Below are 22,876 nucleotides of genomic sequence, written 5' to 3'. Positions count from 1 at the left end.
GGGTGAGGGGGATCATTTTGTAAATTATATAAATGTCTAACCACTATGCTGTACACCTGAAACTAATATAAAGAAATATTGAATGCCAACTGTAATTGAAAATAAAAATTTTAAAAATAAAAAGTATGTATATTGAATTTCAATCTTAAATCTAGTCAGATATTGCATGATCTTAATGATGTTTGTAGATATGTAATCCATAGATGAATCATAAATCTCTATATTTAACTTTCTAATTGATTTGATAATTTGACAATAAAAACAGCAGTGGGTAGGGACTTAGTATTCGTTTTCCCTTTATTTCCACAATGACTCTTTGCAAAATAGATATTTAATATCTCTATTTTGCTGATAGGGAAACTGAGTCTCAGAGTAATAGAGGGATCGAGCAGAGGTAGTAGACACAACAAGTGACAGTCAGAATTCACACCCAGGCCTGGGAGCCTCCTAAAGATATTCCTCCCCCATTACACCAGGCAGCGTTTACACTTGACTTTAACTTCGTAGAATCATGAACCATTGCTTAAGTGTCATTTCTTATGTTGCAATTAACAACTTAATGCATATAATTTTACAGTTTCCTCTGGGAATATGAAATGATGCACATATATATCTTTATGTATATTTCCTTCTGCTCCAAGTAGTAATAGTGACATTTATAGAGCAAGTGGCACACTGTAACTTTGTTGTATGTGCCGAATGCAGAGATTTTTCTTTTTTTTTAGGATTGCTTTTATAAGTTTGTCAGCTTCCAGAGAGTTCTTTGAGTAATCTGTTCTGGATTTTGTGACAATGCAAAAGTCAGTATGATATTCTTTTGCCATAGCATGCAGTTTGATGTTGGCTTTAAAATGCCCTTCTCTTTCAGAATGATACCCACAAATTTGTTTTTTACTTATGTAATGTATTTTTTTGGTTCAGAATCAAGAATAAAGTTGAGCTAGTAAAGACTCTATAAACAATGGTCAGTGACACAAAATCCTAAGATGACAGGAAGATGACAGGACAAATGCATAAGAACAATTCTGCCATCTAAACCCCTCCCCATAGAAAGATAACCATGTGGGTGCTAAAAGCAGCTGATGTGATTAGTAACACAGTCTCCTAAACAGAGTTCTAGTGACATAACTTTGGCGCATAGCATTTAAGTAATTTATTCATTAAAATATAGATGTGTATATATGCAGATGTGCACATATATGTCTGTGGGTGTGCATATATGTACACATACACATATACACACATATATCCAAATGAACTTATTGCATAAGACTTCTGCTTTGGTACAAACATTCTCTCATATTGGAGCACATACAGAGAGATTCACATGAGAAACACATCTGTGTATACACTTTGTTTTTACAGTCATTTCTCTGTCAGCTGAGACCAGATGAGGTCAGAAGTGCTAGCCATCACCTACACATCTTGTAACTCTGAAAGCTATATTTTCTCAGTTGAGTTCTGTGTGCAGTGTGCTAGAGAATGCATCCTGGGGTGATACATACACTCCTCCGCTCAACAAATGTCGAATAACAGGTCCTTAGCCAGCTGTCAGACTCAGCCTAGATTTCTATTATGAGAGCTTTGATTGATTATTAAAAGAAATGAGTTTGATAACGCAGGCAAGGATATGGAACATAAAAACAATGTCTTCCATGGCCAGCCTCTGATGCTACTTGGTCTATATCCATGCGGTTCTGCCCCTGGAATCACTCGCTAACAGCACACTGCACCTGTGTGCCGGCAGCTCTCCTGCAGAACGTCTGTCCAGTTATTGTTTCTTTCTCTCAAATTTAAAACACCCATCTCCCATGGAAAAGAAAATAATATCTCATTTGCCTACCTGACAGCAGGAATATCTCCTTTTAATTACCTTTTAAAATTATGCTCTGCGCTTTTTTTTTTTAAAGAAATGACCAAATGAAAGGTGCGTCTGGAACTCTTCAAAACAAATTTCAGGCATTAATCTAAATGCCGTTTTTGGTGCTCTCTGTATGATAAGGCATTGGGCCCATTAATTTGAGAATCAAGTGTCAAGAAGTTTCCTTTTAGTAAATAATAATATGTGTCCTATATGTGTCTCCCTTGGCTGCTAGGAAGTACTGAGCAAAGGGTAGCACATAGCATAGGAACACCATTCACAGAAGGGATTAGAAATTTTATTCTTTCATTTAATGTGGCTTTTACTCCATGTTTTGAGAGCCTTAATGCATATGTTACTTGGCATAAGCCTCCTAAAAATCATTTATGGATACAAACTAGGTAGAAATTATTCCACTTGTCTGAAGGATACCCTCAAATTTAATTAATCAGCATTTTTATCAGGTTCCTACCATTTATCCAAATAGTTCAATGAAACTTGACAAGCCAATCTTGATTCTTTTTAAAAGGAGTACAATTCCCAATTCTTAAACATCTAAGCTTTTAAATTTTGTTCACATGGAGTTCTTACTATGTTACTCCTTTGGTATCATGGAAGCCTTCTCAAAAAGATGAAAAGTCATATATTTGACAAAAATGCAGCTGAAAAGCTATTACTTTCAAAGTGTCTTTTAGCTTCTTAAAAATTGAATCACATTTAAAAAGATGTCTTTAAAATTGATTAGACTATTTTTCCACTCAAATTACACACTTATGGGCCCTATATTATTTATGATTAGATTTCAAATCAATTTGCATAATGAAATTATTTTAATATTAGCACTGTTTTAGGCACATATCTTTTATCAGACAGAAGTAGAAAAAACTTCTGTCTTTAGCACTGCAAAATGAACAGCTTTATGTTTAGAAATGAGATACTCATTTCTGTGAGGTTTTGGTCCTGTGCTTTTTTAAAGTTTGTATTCTTTAAAACAGTATGGCAGGAATATGAAATATGAGGATACTATATTAAATGTATGACTTTTATGGCATAACTAGAATTCTTCATTGCTATCCTTCCATAAAAATCATAAAATATTAAAAGTGGAAGGAACCTTGATAGTCATCCATTCCAACTTTCCACTTGGTCGCAATAGAATTTCTGAATCCTTTTAAGAAATGAGTGTGTAGAACTCAACACTGTTTATGAGATTTAGTCCAACTAGTAAGGAATGGAGTTGGACAATTATATTACTTGATCTAATCTCTATTCTCCTGCTAATGCTGTCTGAGGAAGCAGGAGGGAGGGAAGGATAAAGGAAGGAGGCAACTAACATCTCTTGAACACCATCAAAGTAAAAAGTACTTTAAATATTTAATTGCACTCAATCCACACAACAACCTAGAAAATTTAATTATATGGCTTTAAGCCTCATTTTGTTATTGGCAAATGGGGACATACTTCTTAACTATGTGATCACCTGATTAGTAAACATAGAACCAGAATTTTATTCTAAGTCTTCCTGAATCTAAAGACTTTTGTTCTTCCTCTCCTCAAAGATGATTATATTAACTCTTGGCCGTCACATGTCACCAGTGGCTCACATTGACTTGGCTCCAATAATGTATGAGAGCACAAGGGACTGTGTTTCTCTTATACACTATTGTTTACAAAGTGCTTAGCATGGTGCCTGCTATAAATGCATGACTTATAATTATGCTCCTTGCAAGATTTGGACAATCTCTAATGAGAGATTGTATTGTGATTCTGTTTTCCCTACTGAATTTTCTATTCAAAAGTAAAATACATGATACTCTGGAAATTTTGTATTTTCAGATGAAAATGATAGATTGAGCATAAACTAAACTGTCTTGTATTTTGCTTCAGGCCATATAAATGCTAGATTAAATATTTTAAAGAAATTTATACTTGAACTTATAGAGGAAAAATGATTTTTCATGTACCAGAAATAGAGAATCTGTGAGACCCTTCAGGTGGCAGCTGAAGCTTTAGGAGATGGGCCCTCATTTCCCAGGCAAGATTAGCAACTGAGATCTCAGTACCTCTGCAAGTAAAGGAGCTAGAACAGTCTTCCTGAACTTAATGGGAACCAGAATATGCCCCTGGCCAACCTCTCCAAACAGCCAGCAGCAAGTAGTACTACCCTTGGCGCAGAAAGTAAAATTTTTTGGCAGATCTCTCCTTTAGAGAGGAATATTTTCATCTCTTAAAATTTTCTGAGTAAAATCTCAGTACTTAGTTTGAATTTCCTCTTTGCCTTCTATTCTTTTTACAAGGGAAACCAGACCTATTAAAGTTTGTCATTAAAGTGCCTTAGTGTGGGATAAGTGATGCTCGCAGGAAGGTGCGAATGCGAGTGTTGATAGGCGTATTAGACTTAGCAGAGCTGCTTCCTTTAAATTACCTATTTCATTTGTTTTATTGGCAGTCGAAGTTGGCCTTGTGCTTGCTGATTTATTTTTAGCAATGTGCAAGAATTGCCAGTATTTACCACCTTTGTTTGGTTTCTTCTTTCTCACATCTCCTTTTGAGTCCATTTCTTTATCATCACTGGACACCCTGCTGGCTCCTTACTGTACATAGCCTTTGTCTCACTTGCTAAGAAAGGCATTCCTTATAAGACATAGCTAATGATGTTGTTCGTATTCCAAAAAGTATTTATTATCTACCATACACTGTGTGTGGGCCTAGGGGATATAAAAATAACGCAGGTCATTTTCGTGCCCCAAAAGAATTAATGACATCAAGGATGTGCCACTTCCCGAGGCCCCCATCAATATTTTCCATGGAAATGTAAAGTGCCACACATAGGATGAGATGATTATCGTGGCTCAAACCTGGGAAATAGCCATGCTTCTGGACCAAGTGCCACACAGGTCTTTTATTCAGGGCAGTAGTGGGCCAAGGTCTCAGGTGGGGTTTGCTAAATTTACAAAATTGGCTACTACCATTACCTGGAGTGCTTGAGAGTTGCCCATTCTTGTCGTACCCCTACAAATGTGCCTTGCAGAAATCCCTTTCCCTTCGTGTCAAAGAAGCACACCACATTCTGGAACAAGAATGAATATACTTTCTAAAGCGAGGTCTCAAAATAAAGGGAAGGCCAGGCACTGTAGACCAGGCCTACTTTCTGAGAAAGGTGAATGACAGTAATGAGCTCTGTCAGGGAAGAAATGTTTTGAGATACCTTTGAATATGAGGACTTGATATTTAGTCTTAAAATAGGAAAACATCTAAGTTACAGGAAGTTGAATCATGACGTTTGTATTATGAACCAGTAAGCAACTGTTCTTAACTAATATGTAGGGCTCAGATTCCTTTGAGATACTCAACCCAGGGGGAAAATAGGTATGACCACAAAATTTTGCAAATAACCTTAAGAAGCTCACAGGCTGCCTCTCCCCCACATGAAGAACTCTGCTCTATGTTGATCCAGGAGAAAGTACCAGAATGCTTTAGTTTAACTTGTATTAAAGATTTTTTTCCTTCTAGAGCAAAATGAAAGCTGTATTGTAACCTTGCTGTGCAGCAAAGACCGCAGTGAGAGCCTACTCAGCAGTCTCAGCAGATAATTTTCAGTTCAGAGTCTTCGTGAAATGATTCTAAATGTAAAACAACTTTCAGATACTAGAGTTAGTCATTTGCTTTTTCATGACCCTAATGTCTTTTGGTTGTGAAAATAACACAGTCATGTTAACACAAGCCTACACACTGAAAAATAGATAGCGATAGATATAGGTACTTGGGGAAAGCAGGATATGGTAACAGACTATAAAGCATGCTCTGGAAAATATGAGACATTTTTATTTAATGCTTTTTTCATTTGACTGGTAAAACCTTTGCAGTTCTGGAGAATTTTCATAGACTAAAGTTATGCCATTTTAGTTAGAAATGGAAATGAAAATATACTTATTCCCTACAGAAGCAATAGTCTTTTGATTTACCGTTAACTAGTTTTCAAGTCTAGTAGGCCAGAATGAGCTAAGTAGAAATGTTTTGAGGGCCTGCTATGTTTCAGGCAGTGTGCTAGGACCTTTGCACTTATTGTCCCTGAATTTTACTTTGCTCAGTTGTACAGTGGTAATGATACTCTATTCCTTCCAGTGCTGGTTTGAGGAATAGAGGAACCAAAAACAAATTTAATCCTTGGGTTTGTTCATTATTCAGTTTGTTTTCAAGTCGTCTATCCTCCACTTATGCATTCACAGAAAATTTTGTGGTGTATTTCAATCCTATATTCTTCTATATTCAGTATTTTTTGTCTTTCTTTATTCCAGGAGCTAGAAATAAGGCCAGAAGTTTGGGACTAATTAGTCTACAGAGACAAAGCATTCTTGGTATTTTTGAGAACTAGATAATCTAAAATTAATCAATTTCTTGACATCTCCAGATCTGAAATCCTTGCCATGGCTCATAAGTGCCTGTGTGGCCTGGCCCCACCACTCTCTGACTTTAAATATCTCCCACCTCTGCACGCTCCAGTCACTCTGGCTGCCTTCCAAATTGCTCTCCCCTCCCCCCAAAAAGGCACACTTCTTCCCATCTTAGAACCTTGGTTTCTTTACCCTTAATTCTTTGCTTGGACAGTTTCTTTTCATCATTTAATTCGCCTGTTCAAATGTCACCTATGCAGAGATGTACTGGGCCCACCAAGTATGTAAAATAGCTTATTTTGTTCACTAACATATCTCCTTATTGTGTTTCATTCATAGAATTTATGACTGTGAAATTATTTTCTTCCATATTTATTTCTGTCTTTTCCCTCTAAAATACATACTGTATAAGAGCAAAGACCTTATTGGCAATCCAGTGATGAAAATGTCAGTTATACACGAGGTGTCAATAACATCATGTTGAATAAATGAATGAATGAATGAATGGGCTTTTGTCTCACATTCAGATTATATGAGGAGAACCACGGGCTCTGACTTGTGATTCCAAGCAGTTTGGGTATTTGTTCATTACTAGTAAACGCTTACTTAGTAAGGAACAGCAAATGCTTAGCACACAGCTAATTGGATAGTTCATAGGCTTTACATATATTAACTAATTTAATTCCTACAACTCTATGAGGTATTATTATTATTATTATTATTATTTCCGCTTTATAGATTCAGAAATTATGGTACAGGGAGGTTAAGGAACTTGCCTGAGGCTACACAGATAGTAGGCTTGGAAGCAGGTATCTGAGCCAGTGCTCTTTACTACCCAATAGAAAGTTCTCTATAAATATAGCTTTTAACCACGTGCCCAGCACCCAGCCGAGTGCTTTGTGCACATGGTGTCATTCAGGCCTCACTTCTGCACTGAGGTACATACTGTCCTTATGCCTGTTCTACGGATGGGAAAGCTGAGGTTTCGAAAGCTTAAACGATTTATCCAAAGTCCCATAGTTGCTTTGTGCTGCAAAAGGGACTTGAATGTAAACAGTATGCAATCCGTGCTCTTAGGCATCATCTCCATGTTTTACGAATGCTTTGAATTGGTCTTGGAACACAGCCATTTTAAGGTCTGTGAAGGAGGAATTAGTCCCCCTCCCTCAATTCGTGGTGTTCAATGGTGTGAAGAAAAGGTACCCATTACTTAGCCACAGGTTCAGAATGAATTTGGGACAATCCAACTCAGGAAAAGGAATATGAGAAGTAGAATTTCTATCAGTATAACCACTTGCCTGTAAGGTATAATGCAGTTGGCTAAATGTCTATTTCTTCAGAAAGAGCATAAGAACAGGATTTAGAAATCTGATAACTGTGAAAGGTCAGTTTTGGTTTCTAAAATGAACCAAGGCAGAATTATATATATATTTAAATATACTAGGTCTGAGTCCGTACTGATTTGAAATGCAGTGTGTAAAGTTTAGCACTATCATTTTGTAAAACTTACCAGGTTTTTTTTTTTAATTTATTTATTTACTTTTTAATGGTGAAAGTGGTTAACAAAATTCAATAAGTTTCAGCTGTACACTTTAACAGTAAGGTATATATATATTTACACTGTGTGTTCACCTCCAATAGTTAGATTTCTTTCCGTCACCACATATTTGACCCCCTTTATCCCGTCTACATCCTCCCTCCCCCATCCCCTCTGGTAACCACTAGTCTATAGTCCATGTCCATGAGTCTGTTTGTTTGTCCTGCTCATTTGTTGCTTTTAGGTTTATATCTCACATATCAGTGATATTATGTGATTTCAAATTTTTTTCTGTCTGGCTTATTTCACTTAGCATGATTACCTCGAGGTCCTTCCATGTTGTTGCAAATGACAGTATTTCATTTCTTTCTATGGCTGCATAACATTCCATTGTATATGTGTACCACAGCTTCTTTAGCCAATCATCTATCATAGGACACTTTGGGCGCTTCTATTCCTGGCCACTGTGAATAATGCTGCTATGAACATCGGTGTGCAAATATCTTTTCGGATATGGGTTTTCAAGTGTTTGGGGTAAATACACAGTAGAGAGATTGCTGGATCATATACGGTAGATTAATTCCTAGTTTTTTGAGGAACCTCTGTTTTGTTTTCCATAGTGACTGTACTAATGTGCAGTCCTACCAGCATTACATGAGGGTTACTTTTTCTCCGCATCCTCTCCAATATTTGTTATTACTTGTCCTGTTGATTATAGCTATTCTAACAGATATCAGATGGTATCTCATTGTGGTTTTAATTTGCATTTCCCTAATAGCTAGCGATGTTCAGCATCTTTTCATATATTTGTTGACCATTTGTATGTCCTCTAGGGAGAAGTGTCTATTCAGGTCCTCTGCCTATTTTTCGATTGGATCTTTTGTTTGTTGTTATTGAGTCATGTGAGTTATTTGTATATTTTGGCTATTAGGCCCTTATCGGAGGCTTTGCTTGCAAATATATTTTCCCATTCGGATGGTTCTCTCTTTACCTTGTTGACTATTTCTTTTGCTGAGCAGAAGCTTTTTATTTTGATGAAGCCCCTTCATTTATTTTAGATTTTACTTCCCTTGTCTTTGAGACCAAATTCATAAAATCCTCTTTAAGTCCAAGGTACTGGATTTTTGTTCCTGTGTTTTCTTCTATGCATTTTATTGTTTCAGGTCTTATATTTAAGTCCTTAATCCATTTTGAGTTAATTTTGGTGTGTAGTGATAGATAACAGTCTAGTTTCATTCTTTTGCAGGTGGCCTTTCAGTTTTCCCAGCACTATTTATTGAAGAGGCTTTCCTTTCTCCACTGTATGCTTTTGGCTTTTTTGTCAAAAACTATTTGCCCATATAATTATGAGTTTGCTTCTAGACTCTCAATTCTGTTCCACTGGTCCATGTGTCTGTTTTGCTGCCAATACCATGCCGTTTTGATCACTGTCACTTTGTAGTATAATTTGAAGTCAGGCAGAGTGATGCCTCCAGCCTCATTCTTTTTTCTCAGGATGGCTTTGGCAATTCAGGGTCTTTTTTGCTTTCATACAAATCTGATGATTTTTGTTCAATTTCTTTAAAATATGCCAGTGGGATTTTGGTGGGGATTGCATTAAATTTATATAATGCTTTAGATAATAAGGTCATTTTAACTATGTTCATTCTTCCAATCCAAGAACACGGAATATCTTTCCTTTTTTTTGTATCTTCTTTGATTTCTTTAATAGGGTCTTATAGTTTTCATTATATAAGTTCTTCACTTATTTTATTAAATTTATTCCTAGGCATTTTATTCTCTTTGCTGCGATTGCAAAAGGAATTATTTTTTCCATTACTCTTTCTGATGCTTCATTATTAGAGTATAGGAATGCTATTGATTTTTGAACGTTGATTTTGTATCCAGAAATTTATTAGCTTATTGTTTCTAGTAGTGTTCTTGTGGAGTCATTAGGGTTTTCTATATAGAGAACCACGTCATCTGCAAATGGTGACAGTGTGACTTCTTCGCTTCCTATTTAGATGCCTTTTATATCTTTCTCTTGTCTGATAGCACTCACTAGGACCTCCAATGTTACATTGAATAACAGTGGCGATAGTGGACAGCCATGCCTTGTCTCTGATCTTAGAGGAAAGGTTTTTAGTTTTTCACCATTCAGTATAATGTTGGCTGAGGGTTTGTCATATATGGCCTTTATTATATTAAGGTATTTTCCTTCTATACCGACTTTGTTAAGTGTTTTGATAATAAATGGGTACTGTATCTTGTCAAAGGCTTATTCTACATCTATTAATATGATCATATGATTTTTATTTTTTAATTTGTTTATGTGGTGTATCACATTAATCTATTTGCATATGTTGAACCATCCTTGAGCCCCTGGGATGAAGCCCACTTGATCATAGTGTATAATCTTTTTAATATGTTGTTGTATTCAGTTCGCTAATATCTCATTTAGAATCTTTGTGTCTGTGTTCATGAGATAGTGGTCTGGAGTTTTCTTTTTTGTGTGTTATACCAGGGTTTTTTTTTTACACTGAATACTTCCTGAGGGACACAGTTCTGTCAGTGACAAAAGCCATCTATAGCCATGAGATGATGTCATGGCTACATTTCATCTAATATTCAGTTCCATCTCCACAGGTAGGCATTATTAGCCACACGTGCAAAACCGACATCCTCACAACACAAGAAAGGGGGAGTAAAACCCAAGAACTCACGCATTCTTGCCCTGTGAAGGGTTATGCTCATATATGTGGAGGTCAAACTTTTTCCTTTGACAAACTCTCTAAACCCACTGAGGCTAGTTGATTCAACAAGAAGAAAATGAGTTCAGTCAATATTGTTGAACTCTTAAAGATTCCAACATTTTTACAGAACTTGTACTACAAATGCTCTTGCAATGTCCAAGCCAGTATTATTCTACCTGAGCCTGCATTTGATGCCCACAATTACCCAAATGTTTGGGCAGGGTGGGTATTATTAAGCCATTTTACAGATGAGGAAGTTGAGGTTAATAGAGTTTAAAGAGCTTGTCCAAAGTCAGGCAGCTAATAAATAGCAGATCCAGCACCTGTACCAAAGTCTTTAAACTCCAAGTTACATAGATTTCTGTTGTCCATGCCTCCCCCTCATCAAAGAGAATCTGTTGGTGGTGGGATTCTAGCATCTCAGCATCTTTCTTCAAGATTTTCTTACTACCAGGTCTGCTTCTAGAGGGTAGAAACTGTGGGGCTTAAGATTTCTTTTCCTCAGGGCTTTGTGCATGTCTGTTGTTTCATTGAGTTTTAGCCCCACATACTTTAAGTCTGTGAAAACAGTGAGCAATATTTGTGGGCCAGGACTAACATTATATGGTTTTCAGCTTTTCAAGCAACTTTTATTCTGTTTCCTCTAGAATATTCTGACAACTTCTCTGTGCACCTAATGTGACAGAAATAGGCAGAGATGGCATTTCACAGTGACTCTTGTTTCTCTTCTCAGTGTCTATGTACTCTGGGATCCCGTGGAAACTTTATTTCTCAAACTCACAGTCCTTCCTACTGCTCCAACTTTTATTGTTTCCTCCGGGTTTTGAAAGAGTTGCAAAAGGTATCGAACATAAGTGTTTACTCAGGAAATGGACAGATAGGTGGTTCAGTAACTTCAGTTGAACATACCTCTGAACCATGGTTGTCAAAGAGATCAGGTGATTCAGCACAAAGAAAAGTCACTAGCTTGAGGCAGCTATGGAATGGGGTGCAGCCAGGCTACTACTGGCTGCTCGTTCTGGGATCTGAAAGGCCACTGGTATCCTGTTCAAACTTAGCTGGCTGGTGCAGAGGCCTGACCGGTAGAAGGCAGTAATTGCTTAACTTTCATCTGATCAAAAAGAATGTAGTTTATTCACAGGTACTGGCCCTACAGAACTAGTAGACGGTTGGATATATTTGAATAATCAAGCTTTCCAAGTGGAAGCAAAATGTATACCTATTGACTTGTGCAATGCAAATAAACTCGACCAGTCTCTCTTTTCATCGTAGGTAAATGAGTTTGGACTTTCCCATGCCGAAGGTCAGAATGCTGCCCCTCTGTCATGCTCTAGCTGTAACCGTGGTCCAGATCTTTATCTTCTCAGAAAACCGGGCATTTGCCAAGAATATCAACTTCTATAATGTGAGGCCTCTTCTCGACCGTAAGTAGAGGTTGTCCTTATAGTTTATGACTGTGGGGTGGGGGTATCCATTTGAAGTCCCTGTTTTTGCCTTTAGTAACTCTGTCTTTTCTTGCACATTTGATTTATACCTAGAATAAATCAGAAAGTCTACACTACTTCTGAAATTTTCTTCATTTTTTAAAAAATGGCTTGACTTTCTGTTAAAGTCTCAAAAGTGTTCTTATTTAAAATAATCTTTGAACACTGTCCCTAAGAATGGCTTAGCAGAGGAAATACACTGTTCTTTGTTCATCCCTTCATTGGAGAAGAATATTGGCTGTAGTACGTTTCTGCATCAATGATGCATTCTTTCAAATGGCCGTTAACAATTTTGAAAACAGATTATTACATGTGAAATTTGGAAGGAACTACTACTTGGATTTTCATTAATATTATGCACAGTTAGAAAAGGCTTTATAAAACTCAGCCTTCCATTAATAATTTAAAAATAAGCAAATAGAATATATTACCTATGGGATTATGCATATATGTATGTGTGTATATACATACACATGCATATATGTGTGTATATATGCTTGTATGCATTTAGCACCTCCTCTCCTTGATCTCTCTTCAGACAAGTAAAGCTCCTTTGATATACTTTATTAGAGAGAGGTTGTTATAGGTAAAACCTGTTCAATAGAAATGTGAATGCCTGTGGTTCTCACATGTGGAACAGTATGAGAATCATAATAAAAGCCTTTAAAGCTACATATTCCCAGGTCCATTTTCTAGAGATTCAGTAGTCAGGAGGGTGATATACAGATTCTTTTTTTCTTTCTGCCCTCACTTTGTAAAAAAGCTCTCCTGATCCTACTGGTACACAGCCAGGTCTGGGAACTGTTGTCTTTCTACTGCTCCTAAATGAGGTCTGTGTCACCATTGTTCTTCACTGTACTTGCTTTACTATTTGGGATATTCAGTCATCAGTTTGTGTACATATGTATACTATACACACATATGTATATGTATGTAGACCACACATACATGCCTTGAACTGTCATTTATTATACATTTCTTAATTGGTAAGAATTGTATACGGATAGCTAAATGACATGGCACTGATATACTTTTCATAAAATCTAAATTATTGACAAATTTTGAACTTTTTAAGCCTAATACAATTTTATGATGAGAAAAACACTTTTTTTAAATAGAAAAAACTAATATTTGTTTATTGTAGAAAGCTCCAAAGATATAGGAAATGTATAGAAGAAAATTAAATTTTTTCATAATCCCAGGATTCAGAGTGAGCTCTTTTTTACATTTTGGGATATTTCCTTCCACTGTTTTACCTATATATGGGTATTTAAATATGCGACATAATGAGATTACACAAATTTAGATTTGCAGCTATTTTTCTCCCATTATATTTTAAATACTTTTTCATGTCTTTGAAAGTATTTTAATGCCCTTTACATTCAAATTTTAAAAAATCATATTTCTAGTTGATAGCATATTTAACCAATTCCCCATACTTTATATAATACACACATGCACATACACAATCACAAGCAAGCTAAACATTAATGCTTCACTGAAAATCTTTTTAAATTCATTTTCCTCTTCAATTGGCTAATGACCTGACAATAGTCTTGAAATTAGATTATTAAATCAAAAGGGTTGTGTCAATTTATACTTTAACTATTTACCTACCAGCATTGAGTATTATTATTTTCTAAACTGTACTGATTTAATAGGTAAAAATGGATTTTTCCCTTATTTATTTATTTATTTATTTATCTGCCTAATTCACTTAGGCAAAACTGAACTGTATTTGCAATACTTAGTTTTATGTCCTCTGATCTTTTGATATTTTGTTCTCTTTTTATGCATTAATATGTATCCTTCCTTGTATCTGAAATATTGAATGCTTTCAAATTGTTGTCACAATTTGTGGTCAGGTTACCACGAAGGTTTGGAGTTCACCTTGATCTTTGCCTGCTTCATTCTCCAAAAATGGAAGAATTGAAAGCTTTATACAGGGCTTTATACTCTGGCCTTTAGAAAAATATAAAATCTATTGTATTTTTTACTTTTTTTTAGAATTAAAACAAGATATAAGGTAGGAAACAAAGCATAAGGACAAAAAAAAAACATATTAGTTGCTCTCAGTCCAAACTGCCAGCAGCTCCTAATTCCTCTTTTTCCATAACACTGTCCTGAGTGTAAGGGCCTGAGAATTACCATCACCCTTATATTAATGTTACATTCCTGGTTGAGGTCTAATTGACATACATCAAATAAGATTACTTGCTCGAGGTTAAATATAGCCATAATATAAGTGCATAGGGATGGAAACCAGCCTGATTTGATGTGCCAGGGACTCTATCAGATGTTTTTATTGTAACCTCCTATTTAACCTTTGCCATGCCTCTGCAAGTCATGAGGCTCCTCGTGGTTACTATTGCTATACATACCAGTATTTCTTTGATGTTCGAAATGACACCACTAATTAGTGGGAAGGGCAGAATTCAAGTTCAGGTTAATCTGACTCCAGCTCTTTTGGGGGGTGATACCATATCAAATTATTGGTTCCAATGATGCCACTACCCTTACCTATCCCCTCAACCCCCACTTATTCCCAAGTTATAAATTATAATAATACCACAGATATTTCAAAGTGGCTTGAGATATTTATTTCATTGCTCTAGAGTAGATAGATATTCACAGATGAAGTATTTAAAGAGAAAGGAATAAAGAAAATACCTCCAAAGTCTAGTAGTTAAGTTCAGCTCCTTAGAAACAGGAATTCTAAGGATGATGACTTGTAAATTTTATTTGACCTAATAAACATTGCTAATTTTGTGCCATATTTGATGTTTAAAATTTTTGTCTTTTTTAACCTATTTCACTGTGCATTTTTCTTTAAAGCCACACCATTTCCAAACAGCTTCAAGTGTTTTACCTGTGAAAATGCAGGGGATAATTATAACTGCAATAGATGGGCAGAAGACAAATGGTGTCCACAAAGTAAGTGTGTTGAGTTTCGAAGACTCCTTCGGGATCACACCTCATTTATACCTCATGTCTCTTGACTGGCCCTTAGCAGAGGCATCTTACTTAATGGGATTAGCAAACCAACAGGCTGATCATGTTCTGTATTAATCAGAGATTTCTTTTAAGAGAATATTCAGACATCAGACTTCTCTGAGAGTACTCGGAAACTGATGGCATAGCCTCAATTTGTAATTGCGTGTGCCTTTAAGAAAAGTTTCCTAAATGGTGTATACTAGGGAGAAGAAATAGATCACAATGTTGATTAAGGCATTCTAAGAATTTCAGAAATGCTCGATGATATCTCTAGAAAAGTACTTACTGACTAAAGCAAAGGAAGAATTCTGTACTCTCGAGAGACATTGATTCTTGGGAAACTCATTCATTCATTGACAAATATTTGGGTATATTTTTAGATGGTTTAGTTCACTGATATATCTCCAGTGTTTCATCCAGTGCCTGGCCCATATTAGGCATTCGGTACGTATTTGTTGACAGTATGAATGGATTCCTTTGATTAGGTAGTCAGGGAAATCTTCTCTGGCGAATATACATTTGAAATAAGATCTGAATGACCAAAATAAGCCATCTAGGTAGAGAGCTCTAGAAACAGCATGCCAAGAAGAGGCAGTAAATGCAAAAGCTACATGAGTGAACAGGGAGAAGGCTGGCGGGTGAGGCTTGTTGGGAGAGGGAAAAAGAATATCATAGAGGTAAGGACCAGGACACACAGGATCTTCTTTTTCTAGTAAGGAGTTTGAATTTTATTGTAACTATGATGGGAAGACAGTAAGGGTGTTTTAAACTAGGGAGTACAAGATGAAGGAACCTTACATATTTGAGATAAAGGCAATGTGTGTAGCCAGTAAATAGTCCACACTGGAGATCTTTACAGGCTGTGAATCTCATGCCATAAATTAGCACAAATGGTTTTGACATCTACTCAGACAGTATTTTTCATTATTTCTTTTCAAGGATAATTAATTACCAAGATAATTTTCTTGGTGTTCTTTTATATTTCTGTAGAGTAATCAACCTTAAATTTTGTGAGGGCATGTGAGTGTATACATTTTGAGATTTGTTTCCACATTTCCACAGAAATTTATCTTAGTTTTTTTCACAGTTTTTAAGGTTAACTGATGCCTCTTTTTACTAACTTATTTGAGAGAGTGGGTATCATTCTTTAAATATTTGCTTTAAATTCCCCAGAAAACTGGACAGTAAGGGTTAGAATAGTAGTAAATTTGGGCATTGATGTCCATTCTCTTGCACTTTATCTCCATGGGCCATGCTATTCTTTTGGATTGTAGCAAAACACTGTTCCTGCTCAGTCTTGCATAACGCTCCAATTTGTCATTCATTAATCGAAGCCATTTTTAGTGGGAACGTGCACGTGTATTTCTGGGTTTTAGAATTTCATCTGTTGAAATGTGGGAACAAAAGAGAGAAGAGGCTGTAGCTTTTCACCACCAAGAAAACATCAGCGATAGGAGGGTGAGGAAAATCAGCTCTTCCACGTCCGCCTTGCAAACCTAACTCTTAAAGAGATTGACATGGAATGACCCTACATTCCAACACGCACGACAGTACATTCTTGACTATACACCAGTCAAGCCCCCAAGATACTAACCATCTGGAATTCTTACTCAAGGTATAATTTCTTAATTTTCAGTTTGTCATCATTTAGGGAAGTGATAGTCAACCATTTCTTGGGGCCAACAGACCTGCAGTTATTTGTTCTTTGTCATCTCAGGTTTCCTTTTCATCTTTAGCTTTACTTCTGTAGCCTATTGGTGGTGCTAAAAGAGGTTCTCTGTGTAACAGGATATGACAAGAATGACATTTCTTATTTTATTTACCCTGGCTTTTATTCTGACTTTCTAGGACTGCTTTAGCATGTGTGATATTATATATGAACACATGCAGCCAACAGTTTTCAATTCTTCTTTGTTCAGAGTATAAATTGAAATGCCTTTCCAAATGTTTAATGTTTTTCTTCTGAATCCAGACATCAGTTGCTCTTGTAGAGCATGTTGCAATACCATCTAGTTTAATATTAAATATACTGAGAGGCAGAATAGTGTTCTGATCAAGAACACAAACTCTGGAAAACAGCCTAGGTTAGAATTCTACCTTCTACCACTTTCTACTTATGTGACCTCAGTTTCTTTTTCTGTAACGTGGGAATATTAATATGACTTGTCTTAAGGCATGCAATAAGGATTGAATGAGCAAATACATGTTAGATGGTTACATGGCTGGTGGTACCCACTCAATCAATATGTGTTAACTATTGTTAGTTAAAGCCTACAACAACCCTATTAAAATGCCAGGGCATTTATTATCATCATTTTACTAAAAAGAAATTCAACCTAAAGCAATCTATATATTCAGTGCAATCCCTATTAAATCCTAATGACATTTTCACAGAAATAGAAGAAAAGAATCCTCAGATTTATATGAAACCACAAAAGACTTTGAACAGTCAAAGCATTCCTGAGAAAGACAAAGCCGGAGGTATCAACTCCCCAAACTATACTATGACATTATACCAATCAAAATGATATGGTATTGATAGAAAAACAGACACACAGAGCAGTGGAACAAGATTGAGAGCCCAGAAGTAAATCACACATATATAGGCAACTAATTTATAACAGAGGAGCCAAGGATATACAATATAGAAAGGAAAGTGTCTTCGGTAAATGGTGTTGGGAGAACTGGACAACCATATGCAAAAGAATGAAACTGAACCCTATCTTACATCACATATAAAAATTAAAATGGATTAAAGACTTGAATACATGACCTGAAACAAAATACGTGGAAGAAAACATAGACACTAAGCTTCTGGACATTGGTCTCATTGGTGTTTTTGTGAATTTGATTCCAAAGGTAAAGAAAACAAAAGCAAAAATAAATAAATAGGACTACATCAAACTTTAAAAGCTTTTACACAACAAAAGAAACCATCAACAAAACAAAAAGCCAACAAACCAAGTGGGAGAAGGTATTTGCAAATGACACTTCTGATAAGGGGTTCATATCCAAAATATATAAGGAACTCAACAACAATAAAACGAACCAATCAAAAAATGGTCAGAGGATCTGAATAGACATTTTTCTGAGGAAGACTTGCAGATGGTCAACAGACATATGAAAAAGATGGTCATTTTAGGGGGAAAATACAAATCAAAACCACAATATCACTTCACACCTGTCAAAATGGTAATTATCAAAAAGACAAGGCATAACAAGTGTTGGTGAGGATGTGGAGAAAAGGAAACCTTTGTACACTGTTGGTGGGATTGTACATTGGTGCAGCCACTAGAGAAAACAGTATAGAGGTTTCTTAAGAAATTAGGAATAGAACTGCTGTATGATCCATCAATTCCTCTTCTGGATATTTATCTGAATATGAAAACACTAATTTGTGAAGATATATGTCCTCCTGTATTAATTACAGCATATTTCTAGTAGCCAAGATATGAAAACAACCTAAATTTCCACTGACAGATGAAAGGAAAAGATGATGTGGTACACACACACATGCACACGTGCATGAATACTACTCAGCTGTAAAAAAGATGAAATATTGCTATTTGTGACAACATGGATGGCTCTTGAGGGTATTATGCTAAGTGAAATAAAGCAGATGGAAAAAGACAAAAACTATGTGATTCCATTCATATATGGGATAGAAAAAAACCAAAAATTAACAAATGAACTAACAAAACAAAACAAAGATAAAGTCATAGATACAACAGACTGGTGGTTACCAGAGGAGAAGGAGGAGGGGGGAGGTTGAATTGGTAAAGGGGGTCAAATATATGGTAATGGAGGGAACTAGACTTTTGATGGTGAGCACCCAGTAGAGTATTCAGACATCAAATTATAATGCCGTACACCTGAAATTTATGCAGCGTTATTAACCAATGTTACCACAATACACGTTTTAAAATAACAGTAAAAACAAATTTAAAATGTCCGTAAAGGATATAATGTGGCTGGCTTACTTGTGACAAAGGCAATTTTATAAGTCCAGTATTCTCAGCTTTAGTTGAATTTTTTTTTCCCATCCCATGACACAGCTGCTGTAGCTCCTTCTCAATAAACTCAGCCCGAGATAACTATAATACAGATATAGAACCAAAGTGGAAGTTTCTAGGCATTGAATGAAAATACTTTCTTTAAAGAGTCCTAAGTAATAAAATGTGAGTTGTTAAAGCTGTAAGGATAACACCATGTAGAAATGAGCTAGCTATACAGAGGGCGGAGGGAACGGACAGAGAAAGAGTTAATTAAAGAAGATGAGAAAAATAGAAATACTTCAAGGAAAAGTCAAACACACTGGGAGGATTAGAGCGTGAGCTGGATGAGTGAGGAAGGTGCTCTCGGTGTGTACTTTGAAGCACCTGCTTTTCATTCCAGTTCACCACATAGCCTATTAATATATAAGAAACACATGTTGAATAATGCAACAAGAAATGTCCTGACCCGTTGCATTTTACATTAACAATTTTCATTTTGTTTATGGTTATAGAATACATACTTCAGAGGGAGAGAGATGAGACAGAGACAGAGATACTGACATTTTCACATGAAAGGGGCAAACCTATGGTTTTGATAAAAACCTTGTCCAATTTTTTCCTCTGCTTTAACTGACACCTAAAGGTAGTTGTCCAGTTATATTCCTTTTCAAAATACACATGTGCTTCAGAAGCTAATGCCTTTTTTAAAAATACCACCTAGAAACTCTAGCGTTCTCTGCCATATTTGTTGCCTAGAATCCTAAGGATCATCCTGAATTTTAGTTATTTCTGAAGTAATCATTGAGAGCTTTTCTTTTGCAATGTAAAAAAAATGAAGTTGCCTTTTTTTTTTTTTTTTTGTCTTCCTACCTAGATACACAGTACTGTTTGACAGTTCATCACTTTACCAGTCATGGAAGAAGTACATCAATCACCAAAAAGTGTGCCTCTAGAAGTGAATGTCATTTTGTTGGCTGCCACCACAGCCGAGATTCTGAACATACAGTAAGGAGAGAGAGAGAGAGAGAGAGAGAGAGAGAGAGAGAGAGAGAGAGAGAGCGCGAGCGAACACGTGCATGTGTGTGTGTGCGTGTGTGTGTGTAAAGTTACTATCCTAAGATTTCTTGCTGGTGATGGTTAGTTATACATCATGGAGAGGCAAGAAGGATAAATAATAAGTTGAACATATTTATACTTGGAGGAAAAACTCCTTTACAGTGACGCAATGAAGACCAAAGAAAAGTTGAAGACTTTCCATTCTTCAACAAAATGTTGCTAAAAACAAATGATAGTTCCCAGACTCCAGAGCTAGATCCTAGACCTTGGACTTTGGGCAAATTGTCTGAAGTCACCTCTGGAAGCCCAAGAGCAAACCATCTATGAGAGAATGTCAAATAATGTCAAATACTACAGAGCCCGGCTCACCTATTTTGTTTGTGGCCAGAAATCACCAAGAACACTGCACAGTGGAGCTGGAAGGTGGAAAGAGAAAAATGGTGGCACCTTTTACTAAGAAAACCCTGTCTCACCCACTACCTGAGCTTGGATGAGGAAGTAAGGGTCTGAAAGACTAACCAAGGTTTAATATGATGACCTATGGATATATTTTAGATCAATGGATCTTTTTAATTTTCTCATTCTGTCATTCTAAATGAGCATTTTACTCTTATATGCCTGGAATCCTGAAATGTTTGAGAAAAAAATTCCTTGAATCTGTTAATTTCATGAGGTTTTAGAATCTGATTTAGCCTAGATGTACGGAAAAGTGTTCTGACATCATGGCTTTTAGCTCCCGCTACACAAGAGAATCTCCTAGGGAGTTTTTATAAACTGTGTGTGTGGTGGCAGAGGGCATCCCTGACCAACTGGAACAACTTAAGGTTGGGCTCTTGGGCATAGGATTTTTTTAAGTTCCCCAAAGAGATTCTGATGTGCAGTCTGGGTCGAGAACCGCTGATAAAAAACCTTAAGAATCACTGCCTTTATCTTACCAGGTCATCCTGGAAGCCTCTATGAATGGCTAGGATTATCAAGTTGAGCCATTGTACCAGAAATTATGATAGGAGATGGTTTCCCCTGAAAATATCTTGTGCTGTGAAGGAGCAAGTGTTTCTCATCAGCCATATGAGCAAGCCATTGCTGCCGTAATGACAGGAATCGGGTGTTAGTATAGACAATAGAGAGTCATTATTATCCCCCAACTAGCAGTACTGAGAAAGAAAATCAATGACCAATCCAACATGTTCCTAGTTTTCATTTTTGTTTCAGTGTTTTTCCTTAGAAGTCTTTAGAAGATTTGTTGACTCAATCAAACAGTCATATTCAGTTTCCTTTCTTCTTTTCCTTGCTTGTGCTTGGATTAATAGAGATAAATCATAGTTAAAATGAAAAGACTCTCCAGATAGTACTGACTTTCAGGTCAGTGTGGGGGAGGGTACCCAAGGGTCTGAGTGACTCATAGACTAGATAACCATCTCTAATTCTGTATGTCCTCATAGAGCTCAAGAAACCTTTATTTTCTCTGTTTCACTCTTCCCTCTTCTTCCTATTATTCACTTGCTATTTCCCCTCTCCTCTTCATTCTGTGACAGGAGTGTAGGTCTTGCTGTGAAGGAATGATCTGCAATGTAGAATTACCCACCAACCACACCAACGCAGTCTTCGCCATAATGCACGCTCAGAGAACATCTGGCAGCGCTGCCCCCATGCTGTACCTGCCAGTGCTTGCCTGGGTCTTCATGCTTTCGTTGATATGATGCCATCATTCCTACGAGAGGCAGAGACACACCCTCTGAAGCACCAGCTAAAAACTGTGTAAGCAGTGAACTTTTGAAAGAAGACCAATCTTGCAAAGAGTGCACATTGGACCCCAAAGGAAGAGGCAATTGTTTTTTAGCTAAAATGCTCCTGCATGTGGCCATGTGTTTGATGAAGGGGATTTGGCCGGGACTGAGGATATTATCTGGCTTCCAGGCTTCCTGATCAAAAAGGCTGCATTTTGTCACTTCTACAGGGAGGATCCTGCCAGCATCTACAACAGGCAGGTTGTAGTAGCCTGTATTGTCCATGCCTAACCGGGCCTTTAGCTGAAAGGACTTGTCAATCTCATTGGCTCTTTCAGAGGCTGCTGAGTCAGACCCTCTCATTTCTGTGACTAGCTCAGAGCATCTCTATGAAATCTAACTCTTCACCCTGACGAGAAAGTAATTTCCCTGACAACCGTATAGTCAATGACAAAGGTAACTATAGGAGGAAAACTTCCATTTGAACTAATATGAAACCCATTTGCTACTTGTGGGGGGAAATAAAATTTTTAAATTATATAATATAAAATGCATGCTTGTGTGTTTTTGCCTGACATGTGACTTCAGATGGAACACATTTACCAGTGTCATAAAGGAGATCACTGAAGTTATGTTTTCATGCTACATGAGTGACATTTCTCTGGCTTAAAGTATAAAGTTTTATGCTAAAGTGACTTAGTTTTTTTTTTTTTTTTTTCCTTTTGAGGGAAGGACACTGAGGGTGCTAAGTTCAAAAATTAGGGAATTGAGACAGTCAGGAAACCTCCCTGATCAAGGAATATAACACCTTATCATATGATGTACCCTCCACAGTAGCAGATTAAAGTCAAAGAAATTGGCAAGAGTGTTTCTCTCCCCCATACAGTCAACTTCTCTCTGAATGTCAGGGCCACCAAGAGAACTTCTTTAAAAACATCCTAAAACATTTGGTTTCCTTATCTCCTTCTTTATCCCTTTCATAGCAGTCTCAGAATTTCTAATGAGCCACTTTTTTCTGTTTCTAGAATCCTAATTTTCTGCCTTTACACTTTGAAGTGATCTTTAAACACTCTATCCTTGTATATATAGTGATGAG

At 36.6% G+C, this 22,876-nt stretch overlaps 1 protein-coding gene across 5 annotated transcripts in view; it reads left to right on the top strand.

Annotated features, from left to right (window-relative positions):
- LYPD6B (LY6/PLAUR domain containing 6B) overlaps positions 1 to 22,330 on the top strand; it is a 150,514-nt gene extending 128,184 nt beyond the window's left edge. For all 5 annotated transcript variants that reach the window (XM_036237080.1, XM_036237082.1, XM_016151131.2 and 2 more), the window contains 4 exons: positions 11,797 to 11,948; positions 14,844 to 14,942; positions 19,872 to 20,002; positions 21,589 to 22,330. In XM_036237080.1, the coding sequence (XP_036092973.1) occupies positions 11,801 to 11,948; positions 14,844 to 14,942; positions 19,872 to 20,002; positions 21,589 to 21,753 (543 nt within the window). In that variant the 5' untranslated portion in view covers positions 11,797 to 11,800 and the 3' untranslated portion in view covers positions 21,754 to 22,330. The remainder of the gene's footprint in view (positions 1 to 11,796; positions 11,949 to 14,843; positions 14,943 to 19,871; positions 20,003 to 21,588) is intronic.
- Positions 22,331 to 22,876: the final 546 nt, after the last annotated feature.

This window comes from Rousettus aegyptiacus, unplaced genomic scaffold (assembly GCF_014176215.1).
Source record: "Rousettus aegyptiacus isolate mRouAeg1 unplaced genomic scaffold, mRouAeg1.p scaffold_m13_p_2, whole genome shotgun sequence".
Taxonomy (NCBI): domain Eukaryota; kingdom Metazoa; phylum Chordata; class Mammalia; order Chiroptera; family Pteropodidae; genus Rousettus; species Rousettus aegyptiacus.
This window is presented reverse-complemented; position numbering and strand designations above follow the sequence as displayed.